Below are 26,412 nucleotides of genomic sequence, written 5' to 3'. Positions count from 1 at the left end.
TGTATGGGTAACTGCACAGTACCACCTCTCTTGCTGTGTATGCTGAATACAATTCTCTGTATTGGTTCTCTTTCTGTATGTAGCGATAGCTGCACAGCACCACTTCTGCCATCTAGAATGCCCACAGAGATTCTACCTGCCCTGGATAAAGCCACCATTTCCATTAGGTAAAAGACTTGTGGTTTTATGCTAGAACACTGCTTGGTTTACCCAACTTATGGCTAAAATTAAACAAGAGTGTGGGGACATTGGGTTTTATTCCATTCTCTACGTGTGAAGCTTTGTTTTTTGTCACATTACCCGACGTGCACCTGGAACAAGGTTCAACACGAATGGGTCTCATTAAAACTATAAGATGAGCCCAGAAGCCTCATCAATGTTACTAGTACCTGCCTAAGCCAGCCTTGCTAAAGGCAGTATGCAGACTGTGCCTTCGTCTTCAGTATCCTATATCCCACTCTGAAATGTGATTCCTCAAAGGAGGACAAAAGGCATTATTTGCTAGATTGGTTTAGGCAGAATTAGGGGGTCTATTTACTAAGCAGTGTTAGGAGACAGAGTGAAAAGTGATAAGACAGTGATAAGGTGCCAGCCAATCAGCTCCCAACTGCCATCTCACAGGCTGTGTTTGAAAAATGACAGTTGGGAGCTGATTGGCTGGCACCTTATCACAGACTTATCACTTTTCACTCGGTCTCCTAACACTGCTTAGTAAATAGACCCCTATATCTTGAAAGGGGGATTAGAACGAAACACTGAAACAGATTGTGGGCAGTGTTAATGTAAAATCAACATTTTCTAATTTGTATTTATTCCAAGCTGGGTACACACTAGGAGGACGGATCGGCCACCCGGTCGATCTGCCGTCCTATCTGACGATTGGTAAGTGCATACACACTCACCAATTGTCAGCCCGATGCGTCGTGATTGATGTCACAACTGGGTGGGCATTTACTTGTGGCCGCCCAGTTCAGCTGTCAATCACCGGCGGCCTCTGCATCAAATGTACGGGTGGTCAGCTGATTGCCCATACCCACAGCACGATGCACCAATATATCTGCAGATATATTGGGCATTGGCTGTGCTACACAGCCGACACGATTTGTCTATGAACAATGTCCTTCACAGACATTTCGCTGGTACACACTAGCCGACATGCCCACGATATATTGGATGTTCAATTGAACGGCCAATATGTCACCCACTGTGTACCTAGCATAAGGCAGCTTAAATAAACAATACTGTTCTTTCTGCATCATTCTCCCCTCCTACCACACATATCTTCAAATGTGTTCCGAGGTCATGAGCATTTTGGCTGTCTAACAGCATTTTCTTTTTGAAGTCTTTAGAAATAATTGCTGAAACCAAAACAAAGAAGCCTACACCAGCGTACAACCTGGCCACGTATGGGTAAGAGGTAAGACTGCGAAGATATAACTAATTATTTCTTTAAACTTTCTGAGCATTATTAACAAAGGCCTACTAGGAGAAGTATCTTTTATATGGTGATTTTAACGGTATGTAATAAAAATGTTGGCTTTCAGACTGTCGGCACCTGGAAGTCGACATGGATGGTATGTCGATACTGACAATGTTGACATTGTAAATTTTGACAGCTCACGTTAGGGTTAGGGTAGCATTAGGGCCTAAATGCCGACTCTCATGAATGTCGACATTCTGAAATCAACATTTTGTACCACGCCCGATTTTGAGCTTGCACTAAACTATGCAATCAATCTGACAAAGATGTGAAAGTTTGCCCAGTAAGGGAATTATTCTATAGGTCTATAATTGTATATATGTGAAGTATTCTCCAACAACTATTGGAAGTAGTCGCAGTGCAGGGTGCTACAATCACTTCTGACCATCAGTTTGCCCAGTCCGGTTTTACGGGCGGGTACGGCCATCACATTCATTCTAGCCTGACCCTAACAGTTCCCCCTATCTACCAAAGACCTCTATAATCTCTGAAAAAATTGGATGAGTTTCGTGCTTTTTATGATCTACATGTATATGACACACCAATAAGCGATGTTCAGACTGGCTCAGTGTACTGAAGCAATGTATATACAGTATACATGTTTACTCATTTAAGACATTTCAATTATGTAAACGTAGCATCTGGTCAGTAGAAATATTAGGGATCATAAAATGCTTACAGTACAAGAGTCGCCTTGCTCGGACACCAACCTAAACTTGACAAATACAACTGTTCAATGCGTAACGATGAGAAAAAAATAAATTCTAAAAAAATAGAAAAACTCTTATGTCAGATGAAAATATAACACTGCGTAATTCGCAATATGCGCAACCATCGAATGAGGAAATCCCAGTAGCGCGTGAAAGCCGAGGGATTTGTTTTATAATAAAAACAGAGATGAGTACTTTACCAAAAAGCATGCATACAATCGCTGTGGTCATACTGCATGGTCATCATGAACACAATAGTGAGGCAGTGATGTGGAATGGTGGAATGCAGATGACTACACGTTGACCAAGCTTTCCGAGGCTGCAAAGTGGGGGCACAGCGCCATGTCCGTCTTCTGGAGCTGCTTCAAGATACGCTTGTGAAACTTATTTCGCACGCGATTAAACTCCATTATGTCCACGGGATCTTCTTCTATCCAAAATTTATGAAACTCGTGCATGAGAAAGCCTGGGAAGAAAAATTTTCAATTAATTAATTAATTTATTTTCTCACTATTGTTATTCCCAGTGCATTATGTATCAAGTGTTCTCTACAAGATTGTAAGCTCATCTGGGCCGGAAATCCTTACCTAAGATTCTAAGCTCATCTGGGCAGGCCATTCTTACCGAAGATTGTAAGCTCATCTGGGCAGGCCATCCTTACCTAAGATTGTAAGCTCATCTGGGCAGGCCATCTTTACCTAAGATTGTAAGCTCATCTGGGCAGACAATCCTTACCTAAGATTGTAAGTTCATCTGGGCAGGCCATCCTTACCTAAGATTGTAAGGTCATCTGGGCAGGCCATCTTTACCTATGATTGTAAGCTCATCTGGGCAGACCATCCTTACCTAAGATTGTAAGCTCATCTGGGCAGACCATCCTTACCTAAGATTGTAAGCTCATCTGGGCAGGTCATCTTTACCTAAGATTGTAAGCTCATCTGGGCAGACCATCCTTACCTAAGATTGTAATCTCATCTGGGCAGGCCATCCTTACCCAAGATTGTAAGCTCATCTGAGCAGGTCATCTTTACCTAAGATTGTACACTCATCTGGGCAGGCCATCTTTACCTATGATTGTAAGCTCATCCGGGCAGGTCATCCTTACCTAAGACTGTACACTCATCTGAGCAGGCCATCTTTACCTAAGATTCTAAGCTCATCTGGGCAGGCCATCCTTACCCAAGATTGTAAGTTCTTCTGGGCTGGCCATCCTTACCTACTGTTTCATGTAATTTCATATAATGATCCCCTCAGCCTAGAGCAGAGCGTAAAATTATGGCACATTACAAATAAAGGGTAGTTATAATAATTCTAATAATTGATCCATTATACAGTAAGTTATTTAAAACATTTGCACATGGACCATCCCAGAGGGAGGAGCAGCAGCAGGACTTGGCCCTCCCCAAAATGTTGCAGTAACACAGTGTTTCACCCGTGAAAGACTTCTGTGCTGAGTAACTCTGCCTTTACATACGAGTTTACAAGGCTCATTAAAGTTACATAATTACTGTAATGTAAATGAATGCTAAACCAGAGAAAGCAGATGTCTATCAGATATCATGTACATGACCAGACCAGATCCACTGGGATCTAAAGTGGTCAGCGCATTGAGGATCCCAACAGAGCTAATGTGGAGTGAACAGCCCATTGAGAATTACTGGGGAGCCAACACCAGGCCATTAAGGATCATCAGGGAGCGAATGTAGAGTGACCACCTCATTATAGATCACAAGGGAGCTAATATGGAGTCAACAGCCCATTATCGATCACCGGGGAGCTAATGTGGAGTGACCAGCCCATTAAAGATCACCACTGAGCTAATGTGGAGTGACTAGCCCATTAAAGATCACCGGGGAGCTAATGTGGAGTGACCAGCCCATTAAAGATCACCAGGGAGCTTCCTTTGCCTACAGTTTCCAAACTTCGTTGGCGTCTGTCATTCTGATGCCACTATATTCCAGGTTTTTTGGGACTGCCCTGTTTTGCGTTCTCTCTGTTCGGAAGATTTTACTCTTAAAAAAGTTGTTTTATATCTCACTTTAATCCCAGACCCCTCCTTAGCTCTTTTACACTGGTATCCTACTAATGTTCCCATATCTGCCCGCTATGTTCCTGGTCATATTTTAATCTCTGCTAGGGCCACTATAGCTCAGCATTGGAAATCCCCTTCCCCTCCCCATTTGCTAAAATTAAATCTAAAACCCAATTTCATTTTGAAAAGGAGACCAGAGAAGTTCCTTATTCTATGGCCCCTTCCTCCCCTCTTGTGAAGTGATTCCCATGGCATTTATACGTTAAAGAAGGTAAAGGGGCAGCCCCAGCACAATTCTCCCAAAGTAGTCCCTCCCCTCTCCTTAACTTAAATGAAACTTCATTGGAAGATTTCGACATTTGACCTACTTATTTTGCAAATATTCAGATTTATTGATTGTCTGATTCCTATTGATAACCTGTCTCCTTACTTCCCTTGTGTTTTCCTTCCCCCATTGTTGTTCCCTTCTTTTGTTTCTGTACTCCCATAATTTTGCCATATAATCAATAAAAATTTATTGATGGAAAAAAAAAAAAAAAAGAAAACCAGGGAGCCAATATGGAGTTATCAGCCCATTAAGGATCATGAAGAAGCTAATATGAAGTGAATAGCCCATTAAGGATCACACAGAAAGCTAATGAGGACTGACCAGTACGCTGACAATCACCAAGGAGTTAGCTTAGAGTGATCAGCCTATTAAGGATCATCAAGGAGCTAATATGGAGTCACCAGCCCATTGACGATCACCATCCCCTAGAACAAACGGCTAATTTACATATTGAGTAAAGTTGGCAACTTTGTTTTAGGCAAATTAAAATATCCCCATTCAACAGAAATCATTGAGCTTTCTCTTTCAAAGTTGGCATCCTCGATCCTCATCCACCCCCAGTGCTAGATGGCATGGACTGGTTTCCACTATAACAAGGAGACCATGAGCATAGCTTCTCCCAATCTCAGGCCGGTCAAATACAGGACTGGAACCTCTATCGTGGATCTGCTTAAAACATCATTACTCCAACCAAAGGAGTTTGTCATCCCAGTAATCTCGGTATAGTGGGCAGGGATCCCTAAAGGGGCACATTCACTAGCAGACTTTGAAACGACTGCACGATTATGACATTGTAATCCTGCAGTCGTTTCAGTCTGTGCTGTGCCTACACTGAACAATCAGTCATTCAGTGTAGGCACTTCAATCATCCCTTAACATGCTCAACCTGACGTTATTGTCAGGTTGACCAGCATGTTCGGGCAATGACTGATGTCGGAAATGACCAGCGTGAGTGCGCAACGCTGGTCGTTTCCGACATTAATGTGCCCGATTCATGCACGACTCATGAGCGATTGAACGATAACAATATAGATATCGTTCAGTCGCTCATAGAAATTGGCAAGTGGATGTGCACCTTTAGACCCAATTCCATTATACTAGAAGAGCAAAGAAAATCCCACATATACATTGCATCCGAAAAGTATTCACAGTGTTTCACTTTTTCCACATTTTGAAATGTTACAGCCTTATTCCAAAATGGAATATATTCATTTTTGTCCTCAAAATTCTACACACAATACCCCATAATAACAACATGTAAAAAGTTTGAGATTTTTGCAAATTTAATAATAGTAAAAAAAAAACTAAGAAATCACATATACATAAGTATTCACAGCCTTTGCTCAATACTTTATTGATGCACCTTTGGCAGCAATTACAGCCTCAAATCTTTTTGAATATGATACCACAAGCTTGGCACACCTATCTTTGGGCAGTTTCCCCCATTCCTCTTTGCAGCACCTCTCAAGCTCCATCAGGTTGGATGGGAAGCATTGGTGCACAGCCATTTTCAGATTTCTCCAGAGATCTTCAATTGGATTAAAGTCTGGGCTCTGGCTGGGCCACTCAAGGACATTCACAGAGTTGTCCTGAAGCCACTATTTTGATATCTTGGTTGTGTGCTTAGGGTCGTTGTCCTGCTGAAAGATGAACCGTCGCCCCAGACTGAGGTCAAGAGGGCTCTGGAGCAGGTATTCATCCAGGATGTCTCGGTGCATTGCTGCATTCATCTTTCCATCTATCCTGACTTGTCTCCCAGTTTCTGCTGCTGAAAAACATCCCCACAGCATGATGCTGCCACCACCATGCTTCACTGTAGGGATGGTATTGGCCTGGTGATGAGCGGTGCCTGGTTCCTCCAAACAGAACGCCTGGCATTGACGCCAAAGAGTTCAATCTTTGTCTCATCAGACCAGAGAATTTTGTTTCTCATGGTCAGAGTCCTTCAGGTGCATTTTGGCAAACTCCAGACGGACTGCCATGTGCTTTTTACTAAGGAGTGGCTTCCGTCTGGCCACTCTACCATACAGGCCTGATTGGTGGTTTGCTGCAGAGATGGTTTTCCTTCTGGAAGGTTCTCCTCTCTCCACAAAGGAATGCTGTAGCTCTGACAGAGTGACCATCGGGTTCTTGGTCACCTCCCTGATTAGGGCCCTTCTCCCACGATCGCTCAGTTTAGAATGCCGGCCAAGTCTAAGAAGAGTCCTGGTGGTTCCGAACTTCTTCGATTTACGGATGATGGAGGCCACTGTGCTCATTGGGACCTTAAAAGCAGCAGATCTTTTTCTGTACCCTTCCCCAGATCCTGTCTCGGAGGTCTACAGACAATTCCTTGGACTTCATGCTTGGTTTCTGCTCTGACATGCACTGTCAAGTGTGGGAAATTATATAGACAGGTGTATGCCTTTCAAAATCATGTCCAAACAACTGAATTTACCACAGGTAGACTCCAATTAAGCTGTAGGAACATCTCAAGGATGATCAGTGGAAACAGGATGCACCTGAGCTCAATTTTGAGCTTCATGGCAAAGGCTGTGAATACTTATGTACATATGATTTCTTAGGTTTTTTTTTATTAAATTTGCAAAAATCTCAAAAAAACTTTTTACACATTGTCATTATGGGGCATTGTGTGTAGAATTTTGAGGACAAAAATGAATTTATTCCATTTTGGAATAAGGCTGTAACATAACAAAATGTGGAAAAAGTGAAGTGCTGTGAATACTATCCGGATGCACTGTACATTAGTTTAAAAACCATTTGAATAAAACACTCCCCAGAATCACTGTCCACCAAATTGAAAAAATAACCAAATTACATTATCTTCTTTCAATCCTTTACAGTCCTAAATGAACCCTCCTGAAAAAAAATCCATATTAAAAAAAAAAAATGACCGATACTACTGTAAATACAGGTTGGGTCTCCCATATCCAAAATGCTTGGGACCAGGGGTATTTTGGATATCTGTATATTCCGTATTTTGGAATATTTGCATACCATAATGAGATATTCTGGGATTGGGACCCAATCTAAACACAGGATGCATTTATGTTTTATATACACCTTATATACACAGACTAAAGGTAATTTTATACAATATTTTCAATAATTTTGTGGCTCAAACAAAGTTTGTGTACATACATGAAATTAATTTATGTTTCATATACACCTTATACAAACAGCCTGAAGGTAATTTTATACAATGTTTTTAATAATTTTGTGCCTTAAATAAAGTTTGTGCACACTAAACCATCAAAAAGCAAAGGTGTCACTATCTAAGTCCTGCTAAAAAAATTCCGTGGGAATATTCCGTATTTCAGAATATTTCTACATGGGAGACTCAACCTGTACTGTAATAAAAGTAAGGAGCTGCTGTGAATATACATGTGCAAATTATTCAAACTTCAATAAAAGTGGGCCAGATTGATGAGCTCAAAGTTCTGGTCAATCCGGTTTTGAATGTATCGAAATTTGTTTTTATTTTTCGACCACCATGCTGTATATTTTACAATTGCTAATTGCCCAATTGAATTCAAAATGGAAGTTGATTTTGAAGTTCCCACTCACAGCTAGCAATTAAAAGATCTTTAAATAAACTGTAATATATGGACTTTACTGCCTGTACGAGCTTAAATGTCTACATTTTATAGCATTTTTAACATTTCTTTAATTTGAACAGAAAACATTACTCTGCTTAATTTGAAATGTGCCTGGAAAAATTATCAAAAACATTATGCACTTAGAAATCTATTTACGAAACACAAAAAACAAAACAAAACAAAAAAAAACATATGCCTGGCAAAAACGCATGGCCGGCGGTTCAAATCCCGACAGCGGCGTCCCGGCAAGGGTGAAAATCCTGGTCGTAAATTCTGGTAAGTATCGCTAACCTTTCTAACCCCTCTTACCCTAACCCTCCCTTAGGGGTGCCTAACCCTAACCCTCCCTTCCCCTAGCCTAAACCTCCCGGGGGGGTGCCTAACCCTAAGTCCCCCCCGGGAGCCCCTAACCTAACCCTCCCACCTGTACCCGGCTTACTTTTGATCGGGATGCCGGGCTCCGGCGTCGGTAAAATGCAGGTGTCGGGATTTCTACGCCTGTCATTAGACCCTTGCCAAGATTAGACGGTCGGGATGCCGACGGTCGGCATTTAGACCGCCGGCATCCCGGCAAAAACATTTGTTTGTGCTGGAGATATCATTTTTATTTCTATAAATCAAAGACTACAATTGGCAGTAAAGGAAAATGTGCTTGATTACTAAATACAGCATTTTTCCTTTTGAAGAACATTTTTTTTTAATTTTGTATTTTTATTACTAAACAATTTATTCTTTTTCCTAGTTTAATTTTATTTTTTTTTTTTACGACATCTGCAACTGGAAACCCAAGTCTGGCTTTCTAGTGCAGTGTGCCTGTCTGACCAAGTAAAGCCGTGCCACTCATGAGCTTACGGAGCTTTCTTTTTATTATATAATATTGCATAGTTTAGCCTCATTTATATCTTAAATTAATCAGGACAATGAGATGGGTTTATTATTTGTGGCACTTTTGAGCTTTGTAAATCAGGACCTGCAGTTTTTAGAGGCCTGTACAATGGACTGACCACTCCACATTACCAGTTTACCATTCCGGTCCTGTCTTAGAGGTGAGAAAGTATATCCTATTTTAAAAAAAAAATCCCACAGCTGTAAATTTACAGTGTCATAACTTTTAATCCCATTTTAATTTAAGATCTGTAATTAAAAAATATCACAACACAAAATAGTCCCTGGGGCGAAACGCGTTACCTCTCCAGTATCACTGTTTCTTTGCATTTATACAGCACCTGTAACAGAGCATCAGAGTGTGGTGTGTGGGATGAATTAACACCTTGTATAATCTACGCTTAGGGGTAACAAATTTTTCCATACACTGACAACTTTTTATTGTGTGCGGTTACACAATTAAATGGACAGATAACTTTGATGCATGTTGCTGCTCAGTTGGAGCACAAGTATCTTTATAGTGCAGAGCATAAGCTGCCAGCTAGTGATATTTCAGATGAACACTAACAAGCTCTATTACGACTGTTTTACTGCAGCTTTCTCAATCAAACTTATTGTGCTTGACAGGTGGATTATTGTGGCTGCATATCATGGATGGCGATGGGGCCTCACAATCAACCATTATGAAGATTGAACAAGGGATATTAGTCGCCAAAATACGATTATCAAGCGTACAGTCTCGGATTCAGTCTGGCACAATCATATAAGTGTTTAGGAAACAGTGATTGATTAATTACAAACTTAATTGTGGTATATTATTAATAATGACTGAATAATTGTATGTTTGTATATTTTAAGCCCTTTCATCAGATTGTGCATACATGTTCCTAAACTTAAACAGCCTAAGTGACTGGGCGTTTACTTGGTACTGAAACAATTGACCTAAACAAAGGTTGCTACTGAAGCTTTGACTATATTGGACAGATACTATCAGGATTATTACTCAAGACAACTACCCTGATTAAAATCTGTGACACCAAGAGCACTTGCAACACTTTCCTTCAAGTAGCTTTACAGGTGAATACAAAGGGAGTGATAAGTACATGTGCGGGACGCCCCCTAAAGTACGTAGCACCCACCTTTTCCCTTACCTCCCTGCCTTCACTGACAACTGCATAGCAGTTCTCCTGGGGGACGTATGATGAAGGCCTCAAAGCAGAGATCATACGGAGAGTTATCCCTGAAGGAGACACTGACACCCCACAGTGAAACAAGGAGGGAAGTACCTAATATATACTGTATATTAGATTATTTAATTAGTACTCACTGAAGACTATGCGATCCACCTCCTCTCTTCCCAGATCACCCCTCTCCTTCCATTTTACCGACTCTAACTTTCTTCTCCCCTGTATCTGGAGAGGAAGTCATGTCCCTCATCCAGTCCTCCCCCCCTTCCACCTCCCCCCTTGACCCTATACCTCCACGTCTCCTCCGCTACCTCTCTCCTTCTGCCTTCTCCCATCTTGCCCACCTCCTTAATCTCTCCCTATCATCAGGCACTGTCCCGTCTGCATTCAAACATGCCCTTGTCTCCCCCATACTAAAAAAAACAACCCTTGATTCTAACACTCCAACTACCGCCCCATCTCTCTCCTCCCTTTTGCCTCCAAGCTCCTTAAGCATGTTGTTTACAAGCGCCTTACCTCCTTTCTTTCTTCTCATTCCCTCCTTGAACCTTTTCAGTCTGGCTTCTGTTGTCTCCACTCCACTGAAACTGCCCTCACAAAAGTCTGCAATGACCTCCTTGCTGCTAAATCCAATGGCCACTACTCTCTGCTCATTCTCCTTGACCTTTCTGCTGCTTTGACACTGTGGACCACCCTCTCCTTCTGCAAATCCTTCACTCCCTTGGTCTGCGTGACACTGCCCTCTCCTGGCTATCCTCCTACCTCTCTGACCTATCCTTCTCTGTCTCCTCTCATGACTCCTCTTCTCCCCCATAAACTCTTGCAGTGGGTGTTCCCCAAGGTTCTGTTCTTGGACCTCTCCTTTTCTCACTCTATACATCCTCACTAGGTGAACTCATCAGCTCTTTTGACCTCCAATATCATCTCTATACTGATGATACTCAGATCTACCTTTCCTCCCCTGACCTCTCTCCTCACTCGTGTCTCCAACTGTCTCTCTGCCATCTCTTCCTGGATGTCCCAGCGATTTCTTAAACTTAATATGTCTAAGACTGAGCTAATCATCTTCCCTCCCCCCCTACATAATCACACTTCCCACCATTTCCTTATCAATTGATGTCACAACTATCTCCTCTAGCCCCAAAGTGCGCTGTCTTGCAGTTATCCTGGACTCCTCCCTCTCCTTAAAACCACATATCCAGAATCTCTCACAGTCCTGTCATATTCATCTTAAAAATGTTTCCAAGATTAGACCCTTTCTCACCCAGGATGCCACTAAAACCCTCATACACTCATTGGTCATCTCCAGAATGGATTACTGTAACCTTCTCCTAGCTGGCCTCCCCAAATCCCTTCTCTCCCCTCTCCAGTCTGTCCTCAATGCTGCTGCTCGGCTCATTTTCCTCTCAAAACGCTCTGCATCTGCCTCCCCTCTCCTACAAGCACTCCACTGGCTCCCCTTCCCTTTTAGAACCCAATTTAAGGTTCTCAGACTCACTTACAAAGCCCTCACCCATTCCTCTCCCATTTACATCTCTGATCTCATCTCCCTTCACTCTCCTGTCCGCCCTCTTCGTTTAACAAATGCACGCCGCCTCTCATGCCGATTACTTCCTTCCACTCCCGCCTCCAAAATTTTGCCCGCGCTGCTCCCCACCTTTGGAACTCTCTCCCGCTTCCCATCAGACTCTCCACTTCTCTTCAATCCTTCAAACGGGCTCTCAAGACCCACTATTTCATCAAAGCCTTCCAGCTCTCATCTTAACTTGCTGCTACATGCTCCTATGAGCAGGGCCCTCTACCCTCTTGTGCTTCTCCTTACTCTACCTTCATCTACTTCTTACTCTCTACCAGGGCACCTAACACTTGGTTGCTTTGCATTGTTGCTTATCTGGGTGTTATGGTCGTGAATGTAGCAATGTATATTATCCATGTCCTGTATTGTATTGTACTGTACTGTAAGTCACTGTAAATCAATCTATTTGTTTATGCACTTTGTGAGGCGTGCGGAACACTTGTGGTGCCATATAAATAAACGATAATAATAATAAGACGGCTTAATAACCTTTCGGGGAACGTATGAGAGTTGCTTATAGCACAGATCATACGGAAAGTTGATCCCTGCAAGAGAAACTGACCCCCCCGCAGTGAGCAAGGGAATAATAGGACACAGGTGTCAAACACACTTATCCTGTTTTATACATAGATTTAGATATTGTACAAATTAATAAACTGGTCTTTGTTTTTACACTACAGTCTAAAGCTAGTTTTCTTTAACACGAATTCCAATCAGTTGAGCGCACCTGATATCTATATATATTAATCCATTGTCTAAGAGAGGTGGACCCCTCTTTGTTGGGTGCTGCCATAGATTGTGGACCTAGTCCAAAAGTTCCCAGAGCGCAGTTTACCCTAATTGAGCTATACATGTTCCTGCCTTTTTTGTGTAATTATTGTTATGTGATCAAAAAAAATACCTTCGTAGGAGCTTCCAGGGATTTCAGCAGTAATTTGGGATAGCTGAAGAAAGGAAGGGTGGATGCAGTTGTGCAGTCCGAAGTGCCTAGAGGGGGGTTGGGCAAGTATTACTTACCCAGACATGGGCTTGTCTGGGGGCCCTGGCTCAGAGTACTCTTACTACAAGTTTTAATTCTCCTGTGTTGGTCATGACCCATCTAGTCCCGCTACCACTCATATGTCTTGTCAGCCCTGAAGGCAACACAGAATGGGCCTGATTCAGCGTCGTAGGCTATGCCGATATTCATGTAAAACATTTCGTTTTATCTACGCATGCATCAGAGACGCACCGCCCATGCACCTGAGGCACACTGCCCCTGCATCCCAGGCGCACCGCCTCTGCACCCCAGGCGCACCGCCCCATGCACCCCAATATTATTTGTGCAGAGTCGCAGATGAAATTTAGATGCACAGTAGTAGAAATGTATGGGCTGTTCCTGGACGGTGACTGGAAGGTAGCAGGGCGGTGGGTAAATAGACGCCTGGAGATGCGAGATGCTGCCTCTTATGGGATTGTAGCTGGCGTGTCGCTGAAAGCGGCTGCATACAGACATGCTGAACCGCTCACAGAGGGAGGCCATACTCAGACGAAGATACTGCACCTACCACAGGGCCGGTGCAAGTTTCTATGGTGCGACCGATGGTTCTTCTAAAGACGCACCAGCAGGTAATGCAGCGCCTATAGATGCCGCGAGTGGGCGCCTCAGTCCTTGCACATTCAGACGCAGGAATGTGAATACGGGAAGGGCTTTGTCGCAGCATTAGCATAAAGACTCAGATGTGTATAAAGTCAGTGGGGACAGATCAGACAGTTTACAGGCTACATAGCAATGTATAACATAAGCATCCTCGCTGAGCATCATTCCTCCACAGGAGGCCAGGCACTGCTGTACCGGCAAGTATGTTAGACTGAAATCTAAATATTTAATGATAACAGCATGCTCCAGAGCAGGAGCCATGAATTATGTGCCAGTGCATTCCTGCATAATAATGTCACTGGGTAATTACAAAGATATGATACCAAGCCTTGAAAACTTACAAAAGGTTTGCTGGAAATGATGCAAGGTTGGAGCTTCCGGGGCCACGTTGTACAGATGGGTCTTCAGGGCCCCGCTTATCAGCAGGTTGTAGGCCAGATCAGTGATGTTAATCCCAACAATGGCGAAGGAGTAGCTGTAAGACGAGAAATAAGAGAATGACGGACATTACAGAAGCTGGCCCACCTCACTGGTACAAAAAATTGTAAGACAATATAATAAATCAATCAATATGAGCCGTAAAGGTCTTTAAAAAAGGAAAAAAAAAACACGGGCTTCCAGATGCACTTGAAACCCCAAAAAAAGTTAATTTTTTTTTTTACAAAAAATAGCAGCATCTATTGGCTTTCAGTGTGCGCGGCAGCGTCTATTGGGGCGCGTGGCAGTGTCTATTGGGCGTCGCTTTTCTGTGATTTTATACAAGTGCCGCTATGAACCCCACCCCTTGTGTATACACTTAAATCTATATTACATTTGAAAAGTGAATATATCCTAAAGATAACCTGTGTTGGCCCTTATCACTAAATAGATTGCAGCTGTATATGTGAAGGGCGTGAACCTTCTTATAAACAAAGGGGTAAAAACCTATAAACAAACTATTACAGCGCTATCAATAAAAGATATTCATGTGGCTTGATAATATCAACAATATTGTAGTTTAATAAAAATAAGAAATTAAAACATATGTAAATATACCACACATATATATATATATAAATAACATCATTCCGCTTCTAAATTAGCAGCAAGATAAATGAGCAGTCATTAAATAAAACATTTCCATTTCACCCTAAATAACGGACAACTACTGACTTTTCAAAAAGAATGGTTTCCTTTACAAGGAAGGACATTAAAGCCTGCATATATCCTGGGTCACCACTTATTTAACGACTGCTCATTAATCTTGCTGCTAATTTAGAAGCAGAATTAGATATTATTTAATATATGTGTGTATACCCCCAATTCTGCAGTTTTTTCCGCCTCCATTCAGAGGCAAATCTTTTCCACTGGTTACAAGGCGCAGACTTTTCGTACCGGTGAAAAGTCTTTGCAATTGAATACGGGGATAAGTTTCCGCCTGACGAAATTACGTAATAGGCGGAAACTTTTTAGCTGGCAATTGAATACGGCCCTATAGCTAACGAGGCTCCTAAATTTTAAAAAGGAAATTTACAAAGAGCAACAGACACATCGTGAATTCTGTTATAAACATACCCAATGGCCTTGTCAAACTTTTTCATTTCCCATTCCATTTTGCTGATTTTACTGGAAAAAGATAAATTCAAACAAATTGTAAACAAATTGAAAAAAATAAATAATCATAAGTAGCATAAATGTTATTCTACATATAACTAGCATTTTGCACCAATCATTTGCGGGGCCAAGGGTTATATTTCCCCTATCATCTGTCCCGCCCTCTCTGTGTGGCACTTCCAGGCATCCCAGCTTCTTGCATCTTCGACTTCTCTAGTGAGCTTCTGCTGTACATTGTAACGGTCTGTCGCAGTGGTGGTAGCCTCTCCGGCTCCCACTGCACATGACGGCGATGGGACAGCCATTCACAATTGATATATATATATATATATATATATATATATATGAGACTTGTGTTGCCCCTCACGGATTAAACAGAAATATATCTATGTCTTGCTTTTTATGACCTCATTCACGACTATTACATATGCCTTTGCCATTTTTTTGGTTCTTGAGTATATATTTTTTAAAATGTATTCCTATTTTTTGATGGTTTAGCATTGAGTCTATTTACTAGAAGTGCATGTTTTTCATGGGATGTGGTCAGGAAGCCGGTGGTCGAAATGCCGACCGCCAGAATGCCTACACTGATAGCATGGCATGGGACTAAAGATAGGCATCTAAATACCGATGCCTATCATTAGCCCCAAGCCGAAATCCCGATTCCCTGCATACCGAATGTAGGGAAGCGGGGCATTGCAAGCTGTTAGCCGCGGAGGGGAAGGATTAGGCACCCCTGGGGGGATTTAGGGTTAGGTTTAGGCTAGGGGAATGGGGGTTAGGCACCACCGGGGGGAGGTTAGGGTTAGGCATCCCCCGGGAGGGATAGGTTTAGGGTCCGGGGAGGGGGATTAGGGATAGGCACCACGGGGGGAGATTTAGGGTTAGGGGGGAGAGGAGGGTTACATACAAGCCGGTGTCGGGATTTTCATCTTCGGGCTTCCAGGGTCGGGATTTGAACCGGCGGCTTTTAAGCCGTCGTTATTTCATACCCAACCGATACATATTTTTATTTATCATGATTCAACATTGTTGCATATTTTTAGTTACTGTTACTATTAGTTGCTTATTGCCTGTGCAGGCATCTCTATATTCACTCCTATATCAGTTTTTATATGCTTCATTATTCTCTTTCCGGCAGTTGTGTGTAGGATTGCCGTGATTCAGTATCCCATGACAGTTGGTTGTCTATCTTGGACTGTGTTTACAATATTCATTTATGATTTTAATGTTGATCATGTTGTATTATTTATGTTTGTTTTTATCTTTATGTGTTATTTTTCTTGTATATGTGGTGTTGGCATTGTCACTATGGTAACCTGTGTGCAGGCTGGGTCGGACATAGCGGATTCTGGTGGGACGCTGTGTGATGACGTCACCCCCTTCTTTCCCGCCTCCCATGCCGGCAGCACAGCGCGTAGCACCTAGGTGAGTCCTTATTTTGTATATATATGTGTACATGTACTATGTTTAGTTGGTCCCTGAGAAAAATCTCCAATTGAATAGATTGAAAAATCGGAATAAACTTGACCTAGCGTTGTAGCTTATTTGAAGTCCTGTGAGTGCCACTGTTATTTACCATATATATATATATATATATATACACAGAACCAAATACTATGTGCAGCGCTACACCCTAAGTATTCTGAGTGTCCACAAAGTTATTTTATTGTAATTCTTCTCCAAATACACTTCCCCAGACAATGGTGGCAGCTGCATGTTCTCCAAGAAGGACCGTTGTTGTAATGTCCAGGCAATTTATGAAAAGCAGAGGTGAGAACACAGCGCCTTATAGTGTAGTAGTATTGAGGCTACAGAACTTCCTTAAAAAATAAGAGATAAGAGATCCCTTTTATCTGCTGCCCATCCGGATCCCCCGTAGTGTGTTGATTACGATTTAATCAGTATATAGAGAAACTTCCTCAGGAAGCCCAGGCAGTAGAATGTAAGGGGTGAAACGCGTAGAGGACGGTGATGCTGTGACGCAAGTACCTGATCTGGCCAGGTTGAGCCAATCTGAGATAAGCTATTTTCAATTGTAATTATGTTTTTTATATATCTTCTTGTGTGGTGTTTTGTAATAAATGTTATTAGTACTATACCATGAGAGTTTATATTCTCACTCTATATACTGATTACATCGTAATCAACACACTACGAGGGACCCGGATGGGCAGCAGATAAAAGGGATCTCATTTGAAAAGTCACATTGGTGTGGAGATCCAAGAATTTGCTATATGCCTGCACATATGACCCATAGGGTACGTATATATATATATATATATATATATATATATATATCTATATCATCTATCTTTTTTAAGGAAATTCTGTAGCCTCAATACTACTACACTATAAGGCGCTGTGTTCTCACTTCTGTTTTTCATATTATATATATATATATATATATGGAAAATGTCTAGAATGATGCGCTACCAAGCAGGGGCATGACTAGCCTAGTTATACTCTATAGTATAAACATGGAGCAAGCGATTGCTCATATCATCTTGACTTACGGAAACTCCTTTTACTGATCAGTCTGCTCATATTGGGGTTCATGTATCAAGCAGTGAAAAGAGTGAAGTTGCCCATAGCGACCAATTAGCTTTGAGATAGCATTTATCAAGTACATTCTATAAAATGATAGGTACAGTACGTGCTGATTGGTTGCTATGGGCAACTTCTTAACTGGTCCACTTCTCACTTTTGAGAACGGCAGCTAGGGCCTGAACACTAGAGGGAGTTCCAATAAGCCAATGTGTCTTCACCCCCATGCTGCTGTACGGGACTTTGACAGGAAAGGTTGGTACTAAAACACCCTGCTACCATATTAGTTTTGCCCCAGCCCTCAAGGACTGCTAAAGTGATTTCAATCTGGAAAAATGTTGAATCCTAAACCTCTAGTATTATGATATTTCCAAACCTTAGTTAAGAATATTAATGAATTTCGAAATGAAGACACTCAACAATACAACAATTCTATTCATTATAAATCACAGAGATTTAAAGACATTGTTCAATTATGATCAACTTAATATTGGAAAAAGCTTTAGAACAATTCATAGACATACAATCATTATTATGTAAAATGGGTAAACCTAAGAGACTCAGCCGGGCTAGTGGAATCACCAGAGGGCCCCAAGCCGCCGTGGGCCCAACGGAAGTATGTCTGAGACGTGAAAACATTGGGAAATTATTTGCTTTTCCTAACATTTTAAATCACTTCTCGTGTTTAGAATTTTTTTTTTTTTTAGATATTTTTTTGTGTATCAACTTCCATTAAATCACAGGACAAATTTGGATCCGTGATATACTTACCTATACGCATGTTAAACAGAAAATACCAAATCTCCTTGGCATTTAATGTTTTAGTTGTTCCCATAACAATCCCGTGCAGTCTTATGTAACGCACAGATTTCCTTCCGACTTTCTGGGAGAAACTTTGAGCCAAGTGCTCAGACAGTGATCTATTTCTCTTAATTACTGCAGACTTACAAAACCAGTGTCTCAGCCAGACTAATGGCTTGTAATTTATACTGCTTTTAATGCAATGTACCAAACACGATCTGGGGGCGGATGGCCTGACATCTGCTATTATTATAAAAGGCAATTCTATGTCAAGCAAGGTTTAATAGACCCATCTTTTGTAAGTCATGGCTTGGCTGAGTAAACAAGGTTATAGAGGATGACCTTAAAGGAGAACTCCAACAAAAACAAAACTTTAATTCCACTATCAAATTAGTGGTTTCTATTAAGTATATTCTGCACAGACCACATGTGCCAATACAATATGATACCTGGGATTTATTAGTTTATATGATCTAGTTATTCCAGCCTTCCGATGCAGTAGTACTTCAACTCTGTCCTGTGTTACCATCTCTGCTGGTGATCAATCCGGTCATGGGTCTATTGCCAGTAGATGTAACTAGGCTACAGACTGCTTGGTGGCAATGGGCGAAATGTGCCAAACCTCCTACAGAGACTTATTTTGATTTTCATTTCCACCTGGTTTTATTCTCAGTTCCCTACATACATAAGGGATTTATCAAACAGTATAAAGAGTGGAGACGTGGACAAATGGAGAAGTTACCCATAGGAACCCGACAGCTTCTAGCTAGCATTTATCGAGTACTTTCTAGAATATAAAAATAATATGGATAACTTGTCCACTCTTTAGAAGGATTGATAACTTAACCAGAAGGGAGACAGAGCAAAATTTACTAAGCGATGGGTTCGAAACCTCGGCGGTTTGGTGACTGTTTTGTTTCCGCAGATTTACTAAGGCCAAAACCGCTTCAAAGGCACTGCAAAACCGCCTCAAAACAACCGTCAAAACACATTTTTGAATATAATAGAACAGGATTAGGGCTAAAATTACTAGTCAGCGGTTTTGCTGTCATTTAAAAACCACCGTCAAACCGCCACCAAACCGCCGCGGTTTAGAACCCGCCGCTTAGTAAATTTTGCCCACAGCCTTTAGGGCTGCAGCTGGATGCACGGATGAAATGGACTACGTGAGTTGTACTGATGTGTCCTCATACATCTAACCTTCTTGAATGTGAAACAGCTCTTCTAGTCTTGTCTAGTCGTGGTGTGACTCTGTAGTGCCGAGCATGTATTTTGTGTGACTTTTTACCTTCAAATTCATCTTATTCGCAAAGTGATGTGAATAGGACGCACAAGCAGCTTCTGCTGATTAAAATGATACGTTACATGGTCAGCGGCTGTAACACTGTAACGCAGCATTTCTCATGCAGATACAGCCGCAGTGGCACACAGAATATAGGCATGCCGCATATCATTTTAATCAGCAGAAGGTGCTTGTACGTTCTATTGGTTGTTGATCTATTGTCCAACGTTGTGCCTGTCGACAATAAGAATTTGCTGACATTCTGATGTCGACTAGTCATACCACACCCACCTGGATATGTAATGTTCTCCAAGTACAATAGTGTAGTCTATTTGGGGATAGAGGATTGGAAAATAATATTACATTGCATCTGATGAAGCGGAGTAATTCAGCTAAATGGATTAAGTTGGGTACACACTATACAATAATACCTCTGTGACGATGCAATATAGTTTGCATTAGACATGTAACTATATATCACACCGTTGTACAGCAGTAATGTGTACGGCGATGCAATATATCGTTACATCGCATGGCCTGGACGTCCAGGTGGCTACCTACTGCCAGAATCACCTAGAAACTCTCCTGGAGTCACGCTCTCAAGTGGGGATTTTCCATACAGTCAGCCCCAATTAAGGTTCTTGTTGGGCTTTTTTCATGCTGGCTCCAGGTATCATTTCTGACCTCAGTGCTTGGCCTGCAGCGGTGTTCATTATATATAAATATATGTAAAGAGAGAAAGGATTTTGTAATATTACATGTATTAGTTTTGCAACATTTGTTATTTTTGATGTTGCAGCAAAGTCGAGGAGTTTGTGATCTGTTTGCAAACTCTTAAGCTGGCCACACATCTAAAGATTATCTGTCCAACCAGCCAACTAGTGGATTGGTTGGAATGAAAACCTGGTAAGGAATGAAAGTAAATGACAATCAGCAATTTGCTCCCAAACGCCGAAAAATGGACAAAAACTGTTGTTTGAACAAATTGTTTAGATCAAACATTTAAACAAACTTGTCTGACGACCATTTTCATCTGTTTTCTGGCATTTAGGAGCAAATTACTGATCATCAGTTACTCCCATACGTTACCAGATTTTCATTCCAACCAATCAACTAGTTGGATGGTTGGACAGAAAATCTTTAGATGTGTGGCCAGCTTTAGGTCTTTCCAACTGACTGACTTGAGGAGAGCAGGGATGGCACGCTACATTGCCAGCACCCTGGCAGCAATGCTTTGCGGACCAGAACAAGCTGAGTAAAGCCTGGTTTGCACTGTGCAGACTTTGTGCTGAAGAAAGTGATAGTGGGTACAGTGTTGGAACCAAGGTCCTCATTCAGCAGATGATAGGGAATATGCACAGACGCCTGACCTGTTCTGTGCATGTGCGGAATGGGTCTGCGATTCCGAATGGAGACTGGCAGCAGACTGTCCGTGATTGTCAGTCACCTGCCGTTTGTGGGCGGGGAGGGGGCATCGATGGCCTCCGTTTCCCGAAACGGGAAACGGCGTCTCGGCTGATGGAGATTTCCTGGCTCCTTCCTCTCATCTGCGGCGGCCGGCTGCATGACCCCATGGGTCACCTTAGCCGGCCGATGTTCAGCAGATTATCCGATGATACGTTGGACAAAGTAGCTCGGATAAGTAATGCAGTAGGAGGCATTACCATATCTGCACAGACTGAATTGCAAAGCTGCTTGCGAGCAGCTTTGCAATTCCATCTGAAACTGAATCAGACCCCAAAGTCACTGCTTCACCCCATGTAATAGTGATAGTTCCGCTACTGCAGATGTGGCTCCAGATTAGACTACTTCCATTAAGATTAACATGTTTATTTAAGTAGTAATAACCCCTTTCTGTTGCTTTTTTCTTGGAGAAAGGAATTTATCACTGCTTTCTCCTATTTAAAGAGAGAAAAGTCATCGACATTTCAGGGATGGTGAGAACAGAAGATATTAATAATTGTACCCCGAAATCACAAATAACACAAATATATTTAATTTACCCAAATGATAAATGCTTTTTCTTTTCCAACATTTTTAGGTGGCCTTGCGAATAATTAGCTTAATATAATAATTATTCAATGAGTGCATTTTACATTTCCATTTAGGCGTTTGGAAAAAAAAAAAAATCAATGTTTAACAACAACAACAACAACAATTCCACAGTCTACAAATCCTGTACAGAAAAAATACTATATATAACTACAACACCACAATAAGTAACACAAACAAAAATTATTATAAAGTGCATTGGAAAAGATGCAATCCTGCTCAGGAATACTGGAAATGACAACAACTCTGTGAAACACATACAGTACTATGATAATCTTGAGTCAGTCTGGCCGATTTCACTGTGTCACAAACAAATTTTCAAATAAAATCAGCAGAAATATATGATTTAATTTCTACCTTAAAACGTATCTGCTTGTGTAAAGTGGAGTCTATAAATTCCCTACATCAATTGTTGGCATAATATAGCCGGCTGAATAGGAATGCATCTTTACATGGTTACAAAATAAAAAAAAAAAGAATGCAAAATTGTGAAGAGATATACCTGAAGTCCTCTTTACTGACATCCCTTTAAATGCGAAACAAAAAAGAGAAACAAAATAAAAACCAAAACAAATTTTTGTAAAAAAACAAATAAGCACTACGTACTGATAAACTATATAAGCCAGCAGCGTAATGTCGGCATAAAATAAGAGTTTGCAGCATGACCTAAAAATGATAACGTTAGGGTTCTGTATACCTTGTCGATATTCACTATGTTAACACTTTGATATGTTCATGTCGACATGCCGTATGTCGACACTGATGAAATGTTGACATGGTGACAATGTTCACAAGCAGTTTTCAGGCTTATCCGAACCCTAATGTTGACTTTTAATTTTGCTGATGTCAACATTTTAACCACGACGACATCCTAACATTCAACATTTTGCATGCAGACAATCTGGCTGGATACTTAGGGGCATATCCAATTATCCATGGGGTTTTTGCGAGGATTGCACTTTATGCGGAAACTATGGGCTACCGCAAGTTACCGGAGTGGTTACCGCACGGGGTAAATGATAAAAAATTTAATAGCTTGGGGCATTATACTCTGAACTTTTCCAGGTAAAAAAACAGACCGAACTGGATATGCCACTTATGGTTGTGCTTATATAGAGTCACTACTGTACATCATTACTGTATATAGGGAAAACACACCCTGTATCCCTTTAAGATTGTGAGCTCTGGCAAGCATGCCTGGCACTTGACCCTCTTGTAATGTTATGTTGTCTGGTCAATTCATTGCTCTGATGTTAATGATATAAATGTGCATGTAAATAAAACACTAAGGCCCTTATTCAGACCCACTCGCAAGCACTATGCGCTCGCAAGCGGGTCGATGGTGAGGGCCTACGCATGTGCAGTGCTCGCAGTGCGCAAGCCCCGCAGCGAGTGACAAATTCACTTGCTCCAGGGCTCGCTACAAACCCACAGCTTAGCGAGCGACCAGCTTTCAAAACAAAAGCAGCCGCCCTCATTCAGAGCGAGCACTCACTTTTTGCGAGCGGCTCTTAATGAGGGCCTAAAACCTCAATCATTAAACCAAAGTATACTTATATAGACACAGTCCAGCTTTTGACATGTACTGCAACCTTGTGCACCGCATTCTGTCATGTTGCATTTAGGGCAGCTCCGTACCCCTTCCCCACCCTTCCATTCCATTCCCCGAATGGAGCATATCAGAAGAGCTTCAATTGCACTCCACCTCCTAAGTGCTACATATGGTCACTGGGGGTTGGGTACGGGATGCCGGCACTCGGGATCCGAGCGGTCAGAATCTCGTCACCGGCATGGTGACAGGGTTAGGATACAGACACTTGTCGGGAGTTATTCTAACCCTCCCCCTCTCCCTCCCCTAACCCTCCAATGTGATTGGTAAATAATTGGGAGCATAGATTCAGTGACTCATTTACAAATGACAAGAGTGGAAAACCACAGCACAAATGCTTTTATGCCACGGCAACCAATGCCACGGGGAAGTCCATGGATTAGTGGGCCAGGGTGATGATGTGCCATGCCTCTCTCCACGGTGGGTGGTCTATGATGAAGCAAAACAGGTCAGTTGTCCAGAATGCCCCCAACTTTATGGAACTCCTGTCCACATATCCATGAGGCGTCAGCAAGTATTGCTGTAGGTCAACACTTTATTCTAACTAACATGCCCAATGTATAATAATGCTAATTTTAGTTTCATTTAACTTATTCTGTGTTGATAGATGCTCTTTAATACCCATCACCCTATAAGTTGTGAAACCTCATGGGAGACATTCCTTAGGCTAAACCAATATTTATCATTTGGGTTCTGCTAAAATATACATTTTGTAGGCTGAACCATTATTCTAACACAGCATATCAATTACTTGGCAATTAGTAACATGTGCCATAATGAGGTCACTGGTTCGTGAATACTGGTTCAGCCTAAACAATTCCAGCACTGTACCGCAATAGTGACAGAGCTTCCTAGTCTGGGGCACTGGAGAGTTACCTGGTGTGGTCGCTTTGTGCCATACCCCCTGGTCTATAGGCAGAGAATTGGCAAAGGCTGCCTAGGGTGGTAGCTTGTGCCAAGAAAGCCATTTACCTACACTGGGTTGGGTACACGATCCTGGCGTAAACAATGGCGGCTGTCAGAATCCCGGGCGCCAGAATCCCCAAGGTTGGAAATTTCGACGCATGGAGGTAAGTAATCTAACCTTTCCTCTAACCCTAACCCACCTTTCCTTCAGCCAAACCCTAACCCTCCCCTCCCGCAGTCCAACAATAACCCCCCCACCCCCTGCAGCCTAATCCTAACCCTCTCCTGCTGCAGCCTACCCCCAACCCTCCCGCTGGTGCCATATCCCTAACCCTAACACTCAAAGCTGGGTTTCTGGAGCTGAGACTCTGATTCCTGTCGGGATTCCGGCGTCTGGATCGTATGCGCCGGGATGCCGACTGCATCCCTTCCCCACTATTGCTTTATCCCAAAAACAATACAGCTCATGAGTCTGCATTTTCTTGACATGTGATCCAGACTACAATATTGCCGTCTCCCCATAGTAATAGTTGCAGAATTAACTTTAGTGCAATGATTCAATGACATCACACAGATATTACATCATTACCTGCACTTCGGCTGAAGGGAATCAGACAATATTTGCAGAGCTGAAGTGGTGTCTTTCTCTGCAAAATATCTAAACAGAATAGTAGAAAGATAAAGACTGAGGCTTGATTTTGATTAAGTGCGTTCATAAAATGATTCAGAGTGTTATGGAGCGTACACATGGTCAGATTTGTCAGATGAACGATTGAACGATTAAACGATCTGAACGATTTGAACGATTTGACCAAAGTTTTGAACGATTTGAACGATTGAACGATTTTTGACTGCATTAAAATGAATGGAATCGTCCAAGTCTGACTGCAAACACATCAGATGTCAGATGTCGTTATCTGACAAACGGGAACGCGCATCGTTGATCGTCCATCGTTCAGGCATGTCAGATATGAACGATTTTCCTTCAGATATGAACGACTGAACGATTTTTAAATCGTTATCGTCCATATCTGAAGAAAAAATCTGATCGTGTGTATGCACCATTAAAAGTAACATTTATCATATTTAATTTGTATAAGGGAACACACACACTGTTAAAACAAACTATTACATTTTTAACATGGACTTTTATTGCATATACACAGTTATAACAATCCTATAGATTGTAAGCTTGCGAGCCCGGCCCTCTTACCTTTGTCTGTCTGTTACTACCCAGTTTGGTTTTATTAGTGTTATTTCCATTTGTAAAGTGCAACATAAATATGCTGCGCTATATAAGAAACTATTAATAATAATAATAATGGTAAAAAGGTATACCCTAATGTAAAGTAATCGCAATGGGAATAATAAAATGGGAATAATGTATAACCCTGCTGTAAATTATACTGTATTAAAAAAAGTCATGGTTATTTGGAACCAGAAAGCCACTGGTTTGGTGCACAGTGGTGGGATGGGTGTTATTGTATGCCTCCTATACATACTGAATCTTATTTTATTTATACTAGTTACATGTTTTCTGGGTACACCTTACTAATATATGTATTTTTAAGCAGGGACCAAGTCTGAGTATTTAGGTAAAAGCCAGAATCATTTTATGGTAAGAACAGTAGAAGATGAGGAACCTCAAAGTATATACTCAACATTTAAAAGCAGGGCCGGCATTAGGCTTGTGGGGGGCCCCAGGGCAACTAAGTTGTGGGGCCCCCTCCAATAAAATTGACAACCCACATTGCCCCAGTTTATTAAACAGCAATACCACCACCACCACCTGCCCCCTGCATACTCACCTCCCGTGGCATGTCAGGCTCCACTTGAAACCTTCCAGCTCTTCTGTGTTCTGCATGCTCAGTCGCAGTGCATACAGCACAGAGAGCAGCTCCCGTGTGAGTCCCCTCATCAGCGTCACGGTGTGATGTGTCATACGATGCTGATGAGAGGAATCGGGAGCCGCTCTGCGCTATAGGCATTCACTGTGCATGCAGAACACAGAGCCACTGGGCACCTGTTCTCAGCTCCTACAGGGTCAGACTGACCCAGTGTGGGGCCCCCAGGGCAACTGCCCCTGTAGCACCCCTTAATCTGGCCCTGTTTGAAAGTACCAGATGTTCCACTTATGGGGTCTAATACCTGCTAGAAGTTGAAGGTGGAAAAGGCTAGTCAATATG

General features: G+C 41.9%; 1 protein-coding gene across 2 annotated transcripts in view; it reads right to left on the bottom strand.

The window, feature by feature from the left end:
• Positions 1-692: 692 nt before the first annotated feature.
• The window catches only part of ELMOD1 (ELMO domain containing 1), a 124,434-nt gene continuing 98,714 nt past the window's right edge, over positions 693-26,412 (bottom strand). For both annotated transcript variants that reach the window (XM_088456722.1, XM_088456721.1), the window contains 5 exons: positions 24,816-24,884; positions 22,214-22,237; positions 14,991-15,041; positions 13,778-13,911; positions 693-2,656 (listed from right to left, as the gene is read on the bottom strand). In XM_088456722.1, the coding sequence (XP_088312848.1) occupies positions 2,484-2,656; positions 13,778-13,911; positions 14,991-15,041; positions 22,214-22,237; positions 24,816-24,884 (451 nt within the window). In that variant the 3' untranslated portion in view covers positions 693-2,483. The remainder of the gene's footprint in view (positions 2,657-13,777; positions 13,912-14,990; positions 15,042-22,213; positions 22,238-24,815; positions 24,885-26,412) is intronic.

Source organism: Taudactylus pleione, unplaced genomic scaffold, assembly GCF_031769625.1.
Source record: "Taudactylus pleione unplaced genomic scaffold, aTauple2 ptg000711l, whole genome shotgun sequence".
Classification (NCBI taxonomy): Eukaryota; Metazoa; Chordata; class Amphibia; order Anura; family Myobatrachidae; genus Taudactylus; species Taudactylus pleione.
This window is presented reverse-complemented; position numbering and strand designations above follow the sequence as displayed.